The sequence below is a fragment of the Motacilla alba genome, chromosome 1, assembly GCF_015832195.1.
Source record: "Motacilla alba alba isolate MOTALB_02 chromosome 1, Motacilla_alba_V1.0_pri, whole genome shotgun sequence".
Taxonomy (NCBI): Eukaryota; Metazoa; Chordata; class Aves; order Passeriformes; family Motacillidae; genus Motacilla; species Motacilla alba.
In genome coordinates this window covers 57,003,122-57,020,034 of record NC_052016.1, presented here as the reverse complement: position 1 = coordinate 57,020,034, position 16,913 = coordinate 57,003,122, and the positions used below count along the sequence as shown (strand labels likewise).

The 16,913-nt window shown below is 36.9% G+C and overlaps 1 protein-coding gene across 7 annotated transcripts in view; it reads right to left on the bottom strand.

Moving 5' to 3' along the window:
- The window catches only part of FRY (FRY microtubule binding protein), a 223,706-nt gene that overhangs the window by 170,927 nt on the left and 35,866 nt on the right, over positions 1–16,913 (bottom strand). For 4 of the 7 annotated variants that reach the window (XM_038127391.1, XM_038127411.1, XM_038127401.1 and 1 more), the window contains exons 1-2: positions 8,589–8,884; positions 4,452–4,550 (exon numbers count right to left, since the gene is read on the bottom strand). The exons of 1 other annotated variant lie outside the window; for it this stretch is intronic. In XM_038127391.1, the coding sequence (XP_037983319.1) occupies positions 4,452–4,550; positions 8,589–8,793 (304 nt within the window). In that variant the 5' untranslated portion in view covers positions 8,794–8,884. Of the gene's footprint in view, positions 1–4,451; positions 4,551–8,588; positions 8,885–16,913 lie in introns of those variants that run through there. 2 more of the 7 variants (XM_038127474.1, XM_038127483.1) reach the window with 1 other exon arrangement.

The window sequence follows — 16,913 nt, the reverse complement described above, 5'->3', positions numbered from 1 at the left end:
AAACAGATTTAAAATTGGACTTGTACACATGTTTTGTTTATCCTCAATTCACTGGGCAGAAAATTACATTTCAGACCCTGAAATTCCATCTTGTGAGCTTAATTTAGTCTCTGGTATTCTGCTTTTCTTGTCATCCTTCTTTCACCCTGGCATCTTTGTGAAAGAGTAAAACCTCTGCTGCAGATTAGACTTTTTTGCTAGACAACAGAGCCTCAGCAACTAGTGGAAATTCAGTACTTGAATGATTCTCTATAGAGGAGTCAGTAACTGTCCATGATAAATCTAAACAAGTCTGATCAGAAGCACTTTATTGTGACTCACTGAACAAACTGGTGTTGAGTTTTAATGGCCTCTATGGTAATTAAAGTTATGTCTTGCTGGACAGACTGGTGGTTCAGCTATGCAGGCCCATGAATGCCATGCCTGCATGAACCCCTGGGGCTGTTCTCCTGCCACGAGGCCAGGTGCATGGAGCAGCCTACACCGTACAGCAAAACATTATCTAAATACTGGTGGCAAATCCAGTTCTCTCTCGATTTCTCAGCTCCTGCCAACTTCTGAACTGGGTCTGAGAATTGCTAGGAGAGTTATCCCGGCAAAATGCAGAAGAAATAGAGCAACTTTGCTAGAGAGAGATTCCTCTGACTTGACTAAGAAGAAAAGGAGAGGACAGGCGAGCAAGAGACTGCCTACTTCTAAGATCCTAAACGAAGTAGGAAATACAGGACAAATGAGATTACAGTGAGAAAGATGGCACTTGTGAACTGTCCCTCTCCTTACCAAAACACAGACTTAAGATTAGGCTTAAAAATTATTGTGCCAGCCTTGTATTGTTTGCAGCATTAATTACCCCACAAAAGGTTTACTCTGCTAGCAGATAATTCACAACAAATTGAGCATACAGATAACCATAGAGATAATCTCTAACACATTCTGCAACTAAAGCATGTTCCCACTATAGCCAACATGAAACAGTAACTCCAAAGACACAGAGGAAAACCCCACAGAAAGTCACATCAGTTCTAAACCAACTAAATAAATAAAAAGCCCACTACACAACAGGTCCTTGTCAGAGGAGCCACGGGATTGTCTCACACACAATATACATTGCATAACTACAGACATTTTTTTCCTTGAAACAGAAATATCTTCTAGTAATAGGTGGAAAAGATTTCTTATTTTAATAAATTTTAAGTACAGCTTAAAATATGATTAAAAAGCAGGAACAGACATTTCTTGGGTCTTTGAAAGCGTATCTAAATATAATACAGCATTTTAGCTTTGCCTAGCAGCTACACATTAGTATATCCAGAGCACAGGAATTTAAATTAATATCATATAGTGAAAAACTCTGCAATGTCAATTTCCCAAAACCCCCAAATATAATAAAGAATGTCCTGAGCTACTCATGTCAGGTTCCCAATTTGAGATCCAACCCCCAAAATTCATTTAAAAAACCACATTCCAAAATAACCACTTTTAATTAATAACAATAAATAAAATTAACATGACAGCTACGTTCTTTCCAAAAATCTAAGTATATGAACTCAGTATCTATCTGCTTACAGCTGGTTTACCAGAAGTACCATGAGGATTTCATCCTTAAGGGCATCTTTTTATCATGAGAAGCCGTAAAAAAGGAAAACTTCCAACTCACTTTAGTTGTATTCTAAGATTTTTCATTAAGTAATCTTTTGTGATTAAGATGAATTCTACTTTCTACAGCAATCTTCAGGCATAACAGTCTAGCACCTAGATTAATAAAATACTGATTTTTAAAATTATTTCTGGAAATTTAGCAAGTACTTTCAGAAAATCTTAAACTTCTTATTGTTGTAGTTCAACTTTAGGTACGGTAAGACAGCAAAAAAATTAAAATCAAGAAAACAATGCAATTTTTTATTTCAGAGATTCCAAGACTATCAGGTGATTTAACTTGGATACAGTATGCTCCAAGTAAATGTGTAAATGTGTAAAGTATAAACAGCTGAAAGTCAGTTACCTGCTAAATGCACCCAACAAGTGCACAGAAGTATCTAAAATTAAACAAGCGCTAAAGAAAAAATATATTTTGAGTGATTTATATGCAGTCCACAGACCCATCACATTACCAAGAGAACATGCTTCAATGTCATTATCTACACTTGCTTATATGAAGATTGCTCTTCAGGAGGGGAACAGAATATCAGCCAGAAGGCTAGATCAAAGCCATTATGACAACCTTTAAGTCTGATTCTTCTAAAACATTTTACCCGGTTGATAAGTTTTTCATTACTACTAGCAGATGCACTACTGTGAGACTTTAAAAATAATGTCTGTCTTCCATGTATAAAAATATGTATTTCACAACACAATAAAAAAAAATATTGTCAATCTCTCCAATCCACTAGAACAAAAATGTACCTCTGTGGGCCAGAGATGGGCATATTCTTATGGTGTTTGCACTGCTTACAGTACATCTTAGATAAAAAGAATAAACAGTTCTATTGCCTCTTGATGGCCAAAGAAAGATTTACTTGGAAATAATGTCAACAAACACTGACAGATTTACTGCACATGACGTGTAACTAAGGCCACTACCATTTGATATAAAGAGTGACTGACTTATTCTCAAGTATTTTAAAATATTTTTGTCTGTTTCCTATTTTGCTAAAATTCCTTAGGATTCTGGCTTCTATTTAAAAATACAATATATTTTATATTGATATATTTCTTTGGAGATACAATCAGTGTTGAATATTAGGTTCAATGCTTCTTCTTGAAAATCATGTAAACATACAAAAACCCCCAAACTGTTATATTTTCCAGAAGGTGAGCATTTGGCACAGGTTTTGAGAACTTCCTCTACACTTTAATCATTATCCCCTAGAAAGGATATAGCAGAGAGCCCAAGGGTAAAACGGGAAAACCATGTTATTAAACCAGGTTCTTTTTTCACAGGCTATTTCTAAGGCAGCACACACAGAAATCTGTGGTGAAATCAGGATGCAAGTGCTGTAACTGCTTCACAAGGTCTTTCAGCACAAATGAAGTCTACAAATCCTTAGACATTTAAGATTTGAGGTAAATTACTGTGTAATACAATGGGATTCATTCATTTGAACACTGGAATCTTTGCTTTCAAGAAGTCTTAACATCTCTAACAACTGATGGTGGCAATTTAAATCTAGGAGACAACTAGACAGTTTTTAAAACAAGCAAACAACAAATCAATACACAAAATCCAAGCCATAATAGCAGAATAAGCCTTCCTTATCTTAACCTCACTTTCCTCCCTACCTTCTCTCTCATTTCTATGTTCAAGTTACTCTCCAATGGATATAGAGAACCTCATTTAAGTCCTAAATATAACTTAAAGATGAGGCAGCATTTTCATCACTTGCTTACAAGAACATTTGGAAATCATTCTCCCCACTCCATAAAATGCCAGTGAACCCATGAAGAAAACGAGTCTGACAACATACATCTGTTACATCAGACTTCCTGAGAAATCCAGAGCTTTTCTCTGAATCATCAACCCATTCTTCCTAAAGAAAATGTCACTTTAATAGAAATATGCACAAACTAAAATGCTGAAGAGTACATTTAGTAATATATATATATATATATTAAAAATACGTATGAGACCACAAAAATGCAAAAGGCCAGACCAAAGCAAGATATTATCAGTAATATAATTTCTGGTAATGAAGCAGTGGCCACTCACCCAAATCAATGGGTGGACACACAATCAGCAACGCACCAATGGCATATCTTAGCATAGGGCTCGATAAAAACCAGTAAGGCAGAACTAATGCCAGCTTACAATATGAACAGCAAATAACAAAAAATGCTATCCCTCCCTCCTCATGCATTTTCAGTCAGCAGAAAGTCTTGGTAACAGTATTAGTGGGAAACCAATCCAATGTTTTCAAGTCAGGCAGTGAGGAGAAAAACTTTGGGACAAGTCAGACTCGCCTTCCCTTCCTTCTGCAGGATGATACTTGTAAAATGCAGCACCAACACAGGCCAATCTCCCAAATGTCAGTAGGGGTACCATAAGTGAACAGCAATTATCATATGCAGATCACAAGCATACATTATTGACATGCAGTACAATTTATTCACAGAGGAGGTAGGATATTCAAATCTTCACCAAATTAAAATACTGAACTCAGATCATTATTACTCATTTGAATCAAGACACATACTGTACCCATGACTTCAAGCATCCTTATTAAAAGTAATTAGATTTGAGCAAGTCTTTCCCAATTAACACAGCCAGTCAAAAGTAAAAAGTAAGTCATACATACTGGCTGTCTTAGCTGCACGGCTCATGGGAAATTAAATAATTTATCCATGTCACTGTTGAACAACTTTTAAGAATGTGTCATATCTATAAAATCCTTTCTTTCTTTCACTATTTTTCATTATTATAATTTACATGTAAATATGGCATCAAATCAACTTACTTATTTTAGAAAGTGACTTTGCTAGACTGTATGCTGGTTTGAACTCCAGAAATGCTTTGAGAGAGTACCTCAAGACTTCTAACTGCGACAATATTTTCACTGGAAAAAAAAAAAAAGCATTGAGTTTGTTAAAAAATACTAACTATTGAGTTGTGAAATCACAGACTAGCAAGCTGCATTCTTTCTTTGAGTAGCTCTGTAAAGTACTGTTAACTAGTGACCTTCATTACATTAACTCACAGCAACACCACACTGCTTTTACCAAAGCAGTGATCATGTGCTGTCCCACAGAACACACAGAGTTAATTTTGGCTGGGAAGATGACACCTCAGGCACAGGCATACGGCCATGAAATGAAGGCATGCCTGGTCCTGGGAGAGGCAGAAAATCCCAAGTATTCTCACCTTCTGTTCCTCAAAACTGACACATTGGTGAGCAAGTATCATTCAACAATAATAGGGACTACCTACAAGACCAAGGGATGAAGGAGAAGGAAAAAAAGCCTACAAGATACTAATGACTACTATAAGCAGATTTTTAAAGGTACTTAGTTAAAAAAACATCCCTAGCTCACAATACAAATGGCTTCCAAGCAGAACTTGAGCATTATATTTTTTTTAGCACTTTGACCTTTGCGATTTCTGTCTTACTCTGTTATCTATGGAAAATTAACATTCCCAGCCAAAATCTTGCGTCTTTTCCATGCATAAAGAGAAAACTCAAACAACATTAGCAACCTTCAGTCAAAAAGAAATAGGAGTAAAAACTCACCCTTCACTTCCCTAGATAAAAATAAAAAAATGCAGACTAATTTTCTTCACACTGTTGTGCTTTTAAACATAAGTCAGCATACACATTTAATGATGTTTAGCTAGTCCATTTTAATTTTATGCTGCTTGAGTTAGTTCAATCTACTTTTTCTAGATAGCTGCGCCAAGACCTGGCTCCTAAGATCCCTTCATTGTGCACTCTGTCTTTATACAATTCTTTCCTCTCTCTGTAACAAGTGAGGGGTTCATCTCCAGGTTAAGACAAGACACTGTTCATGTTTGCATGGTCCTGCCACAGTGAGATTCAGTCATGGCCATGAGACTATACTGAACTGAGAGCGTACCAGCAGATCTGTACAAACTCCACTAATTAAGATGATGAACCTCTCTGTTGGCAGTAAATGGCCCTATAATGTTGACTATGCTCCCCTGTGCCTGTGTCTTTTTTAAAAAAAAAATTTAAGCATAACCATGTAATAGTAAAAATCAAAATGTATATATAAATAGCAGTTGATATTAACCAAGTCCTGAAGTATATGGCAGCTCTAAACATTTCAGATTTAAAGAGCAAGAAGAAATTAAGTGCTTTGTAAAAGAAGAAAAAGGATATCTCTGTGCAGTGTATCCCTTGGGCAATTTCATGGTTTCTGTCTCTCCCTTGCCATACAGGGATGAACATAATAACCCAATGATACCATTGGTTGGATAGTCCTGCCTAGGCATACATGAATGACTGACTTCATGATGGCAGGATAGACAGACAACTCACTTTTCTCAGGTTTCAGCTTTCATGTTTAAAGAGTGAGCTTCTACCTATCACAGTTAAGAAAAAATTGTAAACGAAGCCTATTGCATGAAAGAACCCTCCCTGAGTTTGCACCAAGACTGCAACAAGAGTCCCAATGGATGGACTGATGTATTTCCTTGCAGCCTTGGTGTGTCACACTATTTATTGCATTGGTAAAGCTCTGTAAGATAGAATAAAAGAGAAGAAAACAAGTCCATGACTTCAGCCTCAATTGCAACAATGTCCTAAATGCAAGATCAGCTAACAGTGTTACTTAAGAGATACAGGTACTAGAAGGATGTGGAAGAGTCAATATGATATAGATTTAAAACACTTATTTTAACAGGTGATTAGGCTGAAAGAAGGAAGTAGGAATTACCACATTCTTCAAATTCTTCATTCATCCAAAAGACTGCAGAGCAAGCCTGTCTATTTATTTATATTTACATTTAATATGTATGTATGTATGTATCTATCCATCTATCTACTCAAGGTTGGACAGGGCCTTGAGCAATCTGATAATAGTGGGGCATCTCCTCGCTCACAGTAGGGTGGCTGTACTACATGGATTTTAGAAGCCCCTTCCAACCCAGACCATTCCCTGATTCTATTATACAGCTCTTTTCCCACTCTAACCTACATTTACAGCGTGAAAGACAATGGTCTAGAGGACTTCAAGAGCACTTTGTTAACCTGTTTCCAAAAGCAAATCAAGTAAAGCTTCTCCCATGTATACTGCTGACCTACCAAATGAAAGGCTACACCCATCTTTCCATCATGCTCCATCAGTTGCTTATAGGAATCAATTTGCATTACCTTTGAGTTAAGTGCCCTTGAGTGTACAGTAACACATCAGCAGTGGATTTCATAGGCATCATGGCAGTGTTCCAGACATACAAACGGCATTGAAGTGCTCATGCCTGACACAGCACAAAGAATGGAGTACTGCTTCTAATGTGGTCATTTGGGAGGGTGGAAAAAGAGCTGAGAGAAAGAACTGCATTCAGAACTTCACAGAATAAAGGTGAAATCTGCATAAGCATGAGAGAGTATGGGTTTGAAGACCAAACACAAGGCCAAAGACATATTTACTACGTTTTTTCCCTAACAAAAATGTCAATGCACAGGGAAAAACCTGAAAAATTACAGGAGGAAAAAACCCAAAAACACAGAGTAATTAAGAAGCAGAAAAGTTAAGTAAAACATAAAAAGTGGCAACTGAGATAAAGGTAAGATACAAAGTCAGGTAAGATACAGAGGGTCTATTCTATCCAAAATGATGTGATTTGAGAGTCACCAACAGACCACATCCCCTTAGGAAGGACAGCTCAGGCACTGACAAGCCCAGGACCCTTGGGCATGTCGGACTCATCTGACTTGAGATCTGCTAAGGCTTTTTTGCATTTTTTTAAGCTAGAGAAGTAGAATAAGAAGGAGGATAAAAGCTTTATTTCCTGAGGTGTTGAAATATTTCAACTATCTTAACTAAGGTTCAATAGAGGATCTAAATCCCACACAAATAATGCTGCCCTGTGTTGCCTTTTAACACTCTACTCCCACTCCTTAACTGGTCTTTCAGCTCTTGAAAAGGTACCTGTGTAAGTTTAGCTGTCACTGAGGAATATAAAATTAATATTTAAATTATTTTATATACTTCAAAACTCTTCAAAGATCTGTATGATTGTACTAATTCTCACAGAAATGTGAAAACACTGATTTTCATCTGGAAAGGGAGATACTTAAATTCAAAGAAGTTTTGTTTCTATGAAGGATTTTATTTCCTATGATCACCTCACAGAAACACATTTTCAGTTTCATCAGGGATGATCTGGTATTGATTTCCCCCCCTAGAACCTTTTAAGTGCTCCTCGTAAAGATGACCTGATTGTTTTCCAACAAATCCTTTGTCCTCATAATAATCTGTTGCGTATTTTTAGGCACATTTAAAATTATTTAAAAGCACAACACAACAAAATATTCCACCTTGCCATTAGCTGACTGAAATCCACTCACACCTTGTTCCTACTTCTTAACAACTAGGGAGTTAAACTAAATTATTAACTCCTGACATTACAGGCTCCAGTTCAAAACAGGAATTTAAAGCATGCATTTGATTATTTAGTGGTTAATTTCTGGCTACACACACAAAAAAATCTGCTAGACTGAAAAACTCTCCAAACCACTCTCCTCCAGCAAAGCAATAAGATATAGCATTAGAGCAGCAAGAGAGATTCTTACAGTGCAGCTGTTGTCTGTATTACTTGTAAGTGGAGTTAAGCAAAATGTAGTTTAAAGCTCTGGAGAAACAAGTGGCTTTCTTTAAATGCTAAGTATTAAAAAAAAACCCTCAAGCAAGCAACATGAAATCAAAAACATGCTAGCTGTTTTTTCAGTTCCATCATTTAAACTCTAATGGCTGACATAATTTAACATAAATGGCACTTGATCAAATCTATCCATGAAAACTGTCTTAGGTTTTAAAACAGAGTAAGTTCTGACTGTAATCCAGTGCTGAATCCTTCAGTTACCAAAAGGTTAAAAGATACTGCACTAACATACTATTGAAATAGCATTTCCTACCTGAAAATATAGAAGGTCTTTTCTTAGCGCGCCTTGGATGTATAGGGTCTACATTCCTAATATTTTTTGGAAACTTTCCTTTAAAATCATTTTCTAGCAGGATGTCTGGCGGCAGGCTTCTCCGTCTTGTTGATTTACAACGAGTCTGATGGGGATTAAGTTTACTCTGAGTCCTGGAGTACAAGCTGCTGTCATCCAGTGCCATGATGGAGCGTTAAAGCCGCCCCAGCGCGGAGCCAGCCCGCACGCCCAGAAGTGTCGGGACCAGTGGTTACAGACCCAGCAATCTCAGATGTTCTCATGCTCAACTCACCCGTTGGGGAAGTTGAGCAGGTTGAGAGGCGTGTGCTGGGACAGGTGTAGTGTTACTGCATCGCCCCTCCTTGCATCAGTGAAACAGCGCAGGGAGGAGGCAGGCCGAAATAATTTGTTTGAAACTTTTGAGGTAATTAGGAAGTTCAGCAAATTTGAGCTCAGCAGCACCATGTCTGCAAAGTGGAAAATACAATTTAATATGAGGCACTGTCTAGGGCTAGTATGGTTTATATTATACCCACAGCATTTCTCAGGTCAGTTCATTAATAGTTCATTAACTTGGCAAGCTAAACAGGTGCTGCTTAACCTTACGAAAAGAAAACAGTGTGAGAGAAAAACAAACAAACAAACCCATACCCAAAACCTCAACCCACAAACAGACAAAAATAACACACACAAAGCAAACAATGACAAAACAACACCCAAACAAACCATCAAACTCTAGATGCCAGCCTAGGGACCTGTCAGGTGAAAGGCACTACCCAGACAGTATGTTTGGGATTTTAGTCCCGTCATTTCACAAACTTAAATTTTGAAGGTTGATAAACAGTCCAAATCACAAAGGGTTTTATGGCCACGTCTGTCAGTTTGGGGTTTCTATCCTCAACGAGCAATAATGTTATTTCCTACTGAAGAAGTCACAGTTGTGATAGTGTGACTAATTTCTCTCTCTGTGTAACTGCTGACTAGTAAAAATAAGACATTTAAATACATGTATAACAGAGATGGTCTGTAAATTCTCCATTTAAATAAAACTCCTGGTACTTTTCTTGTTTTGTTCCAGTTATCCCAATGAAATCTTTTGAGCCCCCCAAGGATGTGATCTTCCTTTCTCAAATGTTCAGAGAGAAAACAAATAGAAATATCTTCTATGTACCTGGTAATTTTCTTATTAAATTCTATCAAAAATGAGGCAAAATTAATAAGTAAATTAAAATGAACAAATCTTCTGACTACATGCATTTTGTTGTTAAAAAACAGCACTTAATATGGCAAAGTGAATAAGCAGAGTGGTACTTCAAAAGGGAAACATTCAAATAATGTTTCAGCTGTGGATACCTAAGGAAAAGTGATTTTAACAACTGAAGATAGAACTTGATTTCTTTAATTTTTAAAAAACAATTATACCAAAAATGCTTTAGTTACTTTCCTAAAGATAGCCTACACTGTAAGACTGGTGTAATGATCACAAGGTTGGCTGTTCCAAACCCAGTTTTTGTGTGAAGTTCATTACAACCTTTTGTAATTTTATGGCTGAAAAAAGTAAATGGTTCATCTACATACTTTTAGAAGAGAAGAGTGGAAATTTTACATATATATATATATATATATATATATATATATATATATATATAGTGTGTAGCTTTTAAAAATATTTTATTGAGGATGAAAATAATCTGTTAGATTCTGCCTTGTTCCTCTGGGAATTACATTGCATGGGGCTGAAAGCTGAAATTATGAATGGAAGGATCCAATCTTAAATACATTGGACTCAGAAATCCTACCCTGCATTCAGAACAAAAAGATCATTTAAACCAAATGAACATTAACTGTAGATAGCAAATGGACTATTTCTGATCTTGCTGAGTGTTCTAGGGATCATGAGAGCTCTTTTTACATGTGGAAATAAGCTTTTGAAAATTCCACTGGATTCCGAAAGAGGTTAGGTGGTGAGAATTAGGTTATAACCAAAGGGAATTGTGTGTCTAAATTACTCAGTTACATTTTAAAAATTTCTCTACACACTGGTTTTCATCATTAGAGACCAAAATACTTAATTCATGTCCTTCAAACCTGTGTATCTCATCGTGTTTTTCCCAGTTAATTAAAAAACTCACAAAAAATAGGTCCAAGAAGTTTTCCTTGCTTCCCCTTCTCTTACAACTCTGTTTCTTTTTTCAGCTTTGGCTGAACCAGCATAAAAATACTTAGTCCATTTCTAATAGCCCAACTAAACCAGTAAATTCATCAAATGCTTTTCAAAACAACAGAAAATGCTTAAATGTGAGCAAATAAATATACTTGAACCAGGTGTGAAGACCGAGAAATAAAAAATGCAGGAATGAACTTTTGAGGAGCTATAAACAGAAATTTGAAGGAAGTTTTAAATAAAATTTCAACATCTTCAGAAAGTGATCTAAGCTCTGTCTAGGCTACAAGATATGAAAACAGCTCTGAACTTTTCCAGCTTAAAAAACTCTAACACATATAAATAATTAAATATTCATTAGAAGAGTAACTTGAAAGTGAGTGTCCCATATTCTCACGGAGTGATACAATTGCTGCACCATACAATCTCACCTTCTCCAGCCCAATAAATATTCATGCCATGTTCTGTGGAACATTTCCAACAGAAATTGCTGCTGGGACACTCAAATTTGTGTAGTGGTCATACTCTTTCAGATGGGGAAAATCTGTCAAGGGTACAAACCCCTGATCCAGTCAGAGTACACCAGAATCTATGAAAAGTTTAATCCAGAGGGGCTTTCAAATTGCCATCTATAGGACCTACTCTGGAACATATTCTTGAAAATGCATTCAGAAGTGAAAATCAAAAAAGGCAAATACTTGTTCCGAAAACTGAAAATCCTGAGCAGGTAAAGCAAAGGAATATGCAGTGGTAAAATGGAAACTGAGAATTCTAGTGGTGTCTGAAAGTTGTTGAGAATGAGATGGCTAAGTGTCATTTTAGTAGCTTAACTCTAGTACATATCCTGTCAAAGGATAAATAATAGACAAGATCCTTCAGAAGAGATTACTACAAGAAAATAATCACTGTATTACATTCAGAACTGAATCATGAAAGTGCTCAAATAATGAAAAACAAATATCAGGAATCATAATTTGGCTACATTTTCAGGCTGGCAAAGGTTTATAAAGATTCAGATTTCTCTGGTAGGGTTGGTGTAGTTCAGTACTTTCTTTTGATTTTAAAAGGTCAGTATAATAACCATTAGACTGCTTTATCCATTACAGCCAAAGGCTAAATCAGAACATCCTACCCCTTGCTTCCAGCAAATTACCCAGTTGTATTGTCTGTAGTTTCTATTACTAATTATTTTGACTGAAGTTTGGTAAATAAGTGCTGAAGGTAATTGATATTTGATTTCAGTTTGGATGGTACCCTGTACTGCAGAAATACAGGTTGGAAGCTACAAAATTAGCCTGGTCCAAAAAATAATTTAAAAAATCCTCACTGGGGAAATTATCATTAGCTTTTTAAAAATAATACAGCAGCAAATCCTGTTATATTTCATGTGCAGAAAGCCAGTTGTTATGACCGCATTAGAGCTGCCATTCCCCTCCTCAGTTGAGGAAATATTTGGCTTATCAACAGCAGAAGGAAGACAAGGTTTTTCTAAAAAGTGTTCTCAGTGTGTCACCTCATGCAGGCTGACTCAGAAAATCTGTATAATGGAAATGGAAAACCAACACTGCAATGAGTTCCTGTCTGGTTTGGTAATGTAACTTCTGTATCAGTGTACATGGATTCCTGGTCCTTCCCACCACGCCACACACACCAGAACACAATGGTACCTCACGGGAGGATGAGGCCTCTAAGCCATATATGTTGGATGAACTGCAAAGGCATGAAGGGAAAGTTTGAGCTTTAATAACATTTTAAACCAGCACAGTTTAATCAACCAAACCTCATCCTTCTTGCCTGTGGCCCATGGAGCTTTCCCCCTTGTTGCATTAGCACCCATTTTGTGATATTGCACAGCAAACTATGACACAAACCTAGGTTACCTTTTGTTTATTTGTTTATTTATTTGTAGTCATGCTGCCACAAAGGACAAAAAGACAAGAGTAGGCATCCAGGACAGGGATATATGAATTTTTTCTTTTAGTGACTGAGCCACATTAGAAAATTTTAAGTGTTACCCCTTAAAATATTTGTAAAAAAAAAGGTTATAAAGGCAATGCTCAGCTACTTAATTAATTTGAGTGCATTTTACAGGTGAAATCAAGTTAAATATTCCTGGGTACCTGCTTGCTGAGGGGACTGTTAAAAAGCACACACCAATTTAGCAAACCAATCTTGTTCTTTTTATTCCCTGTAAGCACTTATCTACACAGGTCTAACACCCTGTACATAGCAGAACAGTCACAGACCTCAAAAATTATCTATGCCATGAAGTTTCTAACTTCTTTTGCATTACATTTCAAATAGAAAAGCTAAACAAGAAAGGAAGAGAAAACAGGGTCTCAAAAATAAGGAAAGAGGAAAATATACAGCTGTTCAAATCCTCCAACTGTTGCTCAAAAAAGTATTTGTTTAATTTTCTGGAATATCCTGGTTGTCTTAATCCATTGAATGTGAACATCTGACAAGTTCCCTGCTTGAATTAACCTATTTCTTCTGGTTTAATGCTGTTAGAAGCAGAGTCTGGACTAGGTACAGCCTTAGCATCCAAAAAATCTCTCTTCAGTCAAGCATCATTTTTCAGAAATGAATATAAGAGGAAAAGGTCAGCAAATTAATGCTGATCATGGTCACAGTCTTGAAGAAAGCAAAGAGATCACTTTAGGTTCACATTAATTTCTACCCTGTAGCAAACACTGGCTTATGGATTTGTGCTCATAGGACTCAGTTGCCAGGCTACCCCTCACCTTCGAGAAGCTAAATAAGAGCATTAGATGTTCACCATATCATGCACTATATTTATGGTTTTAACTTGTGGTAGATAACTTAATATTGAATTACAGTCACAGAAAAGAGAAGCAGGCTTTCAGCCCAGATGATTCTTCAAATTATCAAATACTAACAGATAAAACATGAATAATAGAACAGAGCTTTTACAGAGTTGCTTTCTATGCTGGAAAGTTGGTTTGAATAGATGAATATTGATAAGAGATTTGGCCAAGTATTTCAAATGCATTGTCCTTCAGCTGAAAGATAAGCACCTTTAATTTGAAGTCATATTCTTGCCTGCTAACAACAAACAAAATATACAGTTAAAGCTGTAATCTGATTCTAGGATACTATTAGTCTTTTACTGTTGGATCTATAATGTTCACATCCCCTATTAAAACAGAAACCTGATTTAAATCACAGCATTTCATAGGTAGAACAATTCATAGACAAATGGCTTTTTGTAATAATTTCACTTCACACTGATGTTCCCAGTACACAATGGCTGTTGCAGCCTTATTTTGATGAGGATTCGAAAGTTGATCCTTCTCCAAACCCAGGAAACAGGCATTTTCTGGCAGGGTAGAGTGAGGAGGCATAGCACAAGCACCCAGCTAGCTGACAGGTCTCCTTGCAGATGGCTTCAGAGCTGCCAGCACACGTGGCTTTGCCCAAGTGGCTGGACATCTTCCAAAGATCAAAGGCTGAGGGTGGAACTTGCCAGAATCTGCACAATGGTTACACTTGCAATCACAAAATCATGCTTGATATTATTCCATTGCAACCTGGGACATTAAGCCTATGCTCTGGGTACAGTGGTAAGAGAAGGAGCTGAGGCTTTGAGGGAATTTTACTCAGTGTGAGGTAGTATTAGTCCTGACTAAACAAGGCAGATGGTTTTCCTCCTGCCTTCTATGTCAAAAGTGAATACTGTGAGCAAACTAATCATATGAAAGGTACAGATTTCAGAGACAATTTTCTATTTAAAACCATTTCTGAGTGTTCAGTATTCTACATAAAATAAATTTTGTTAGCACATATGTGTGAGATTATAACGGCATTTCAGCTTCTGTAAAAAAAAAAAAAAAGTGTTACAGATATAGAGGAAAAAAACCCACCATGTATGGAACTTGAAAGTACTTCTTAAAGAGGATCTCTATCTGAAGTGCAAGAGCAATCAATATGAAAATGAAGGCACTCTACCTAAGGCCAGAGCTCTAGAAACACCAGAACACATCCCAAACATCTCTAAATGTCTGACTGATTCACAACCCCAAACTGAGTTTCACCTTTTGCTACAGGAGTCAGCAGTACACAAGAATCTCTGAGACACTGCTACAGCATCATGAAACAGGATGTGTAAATGATGTTCAAAACCTCCAGTTACAGAAACAAAAATCCCACAGCTGGATATTTGTCCATTTTTAATCGTACAATATTAAACTCCAGTACTTTTCTTATAAATACTTATTTTGCATCTCAACAGTATTAATAAGGACCTCTTATTGCACCTAACACTGCAATACAATAGGATATGTCAGTTATAATATGAGCATTTCTTGTGCACCAGCTTACTCTCTCTCCCAACATGCCTCTCTTCTCCTTGTTTCCTTCTCCCATTTGCAGTAAGCAAATCATTGCCTGGGCAAAACGAGAATGGCTGAGGGAAAGTTTCTCTAAGTTCATAAAGGTGGATTTTGAAGCAGATTGGAGCTTCTCTTACAGTGTCACAGAAAGAAGGAGAAAAAGCAAGGAAAGGAACAGCTACCTGAATAGTACATGTAAATTCCACCCCCCCACACACACCTGCCATACTTAAGAGACAAAAAATGAAAGCAATTGTGTGAAAAGGATCAGGAAATGGGAAGGATGTGAGGAAACTCAGTCTCTCCAAACCACAGGAAGCAGTGGCCAACGGCAAGTAACTGACACACAGTGTTGCCACAGAGTTACAGTGAGCGCTGCTTGGCAAGCACAAGCAGGGCCTGACCCCTAAAGCAAGCTTCATGGTAAGTGAAAAATTGCAAGTGCTTAAAGACTGAAAAAGAGAGAAAAATCCACAAAACATGAAAAGAAGAATAAGAAAGTCTCTACAGATTTACTTGAAATCAAGAGATATTTTCAGGTACTCTTCCATCCACCCTGTTTACTAGAGATGTTTGAGAACCTGACTAGTTAAAGAGCATCACCATCTTAAACAATGACATTAAAACTCCCAATTTTACTAATTATTTTCCTCCAACTTCTTGAAGAATCAGCTTCATGACAAAATGGCTTCCAAATCATGCCTGAAACTGAAACAAAGACTGGGAAAATATCATATTCTATTACCCTGCCATTAATATGACACAACTTATGTAGCCTGTATGACAATGCCAGATTTAAGGCAGTGCGCCTGTGCATTTTATATATAAATATATAGATATTTAACACACCTAGTAAAACCATACTTATGTATACTGATTATTCAATTTCTCAATTAACATTCATATTAAGACCCAGTGGACACAGTTTCAGTTAATACAAACAGAAAAAAGAACAAATTAGAAGAACATTTTAAAATTTGGATGGGATTATTTGTGACTCTGTACAGACCTTAGAAAAATACAATTTAGACTAATTTGACAATTAATTTGCAAGAATAATAGTGAAGGCATTCAAAACAGTATTAGCATAAGAGGGTGGTTGTGTCCCCTTCACAAGCCCCCTAAATACAGTCCAAATGATAAGAGAGATCACGTGCTGAGCAGATGCTCCCTTAGGGGTTGTGCTGCTCAAGGGGCTGCAGTGGCCCAAGGCTTTCCAGACAAACACCAAATACACAGATACACATACACACATACTATTGCACACCACGGAAATCAGACACAGAGATTGCTCTTGCAACAACGCAACAGAAAAGGAGAGTTACTTTTCTGAATGTCAGCTGTGCAACTGTTAAATTTCAAACTAAGACAACACAACCCTATTTTGAGTAGTAAAACGAATGAAAACAACTGATGAAAACACAGCATTAGTGTAAAATGAAACGTGCAATAACCTAACAAGTCAGACACTGCAGCAAGTACGAATTTTGTGACAACTCAAAACTCAGTTTGCCCACTGACTGTGAACATTTAAGCCACACAAGTATCAGGCTTGTCAAGAAAAGGAAACACTTCACTCCTTAACTCCTTCTCTCCTTCTACCGTTATCTTTATACAGGGTTCCAGAAACAGGGAATTTATGTCACCCAAAGTTAATTAAGAGCTTAGTTAGAGACAAAAAAGCTTGCCAAGAGAGATAAACCCTGAAACACTCCCAAAGACTCCCACTGAACTTTTCCAGTAACCCATTCCACAGTCCAGGGAGGTACATGAAACACCACCATCTTC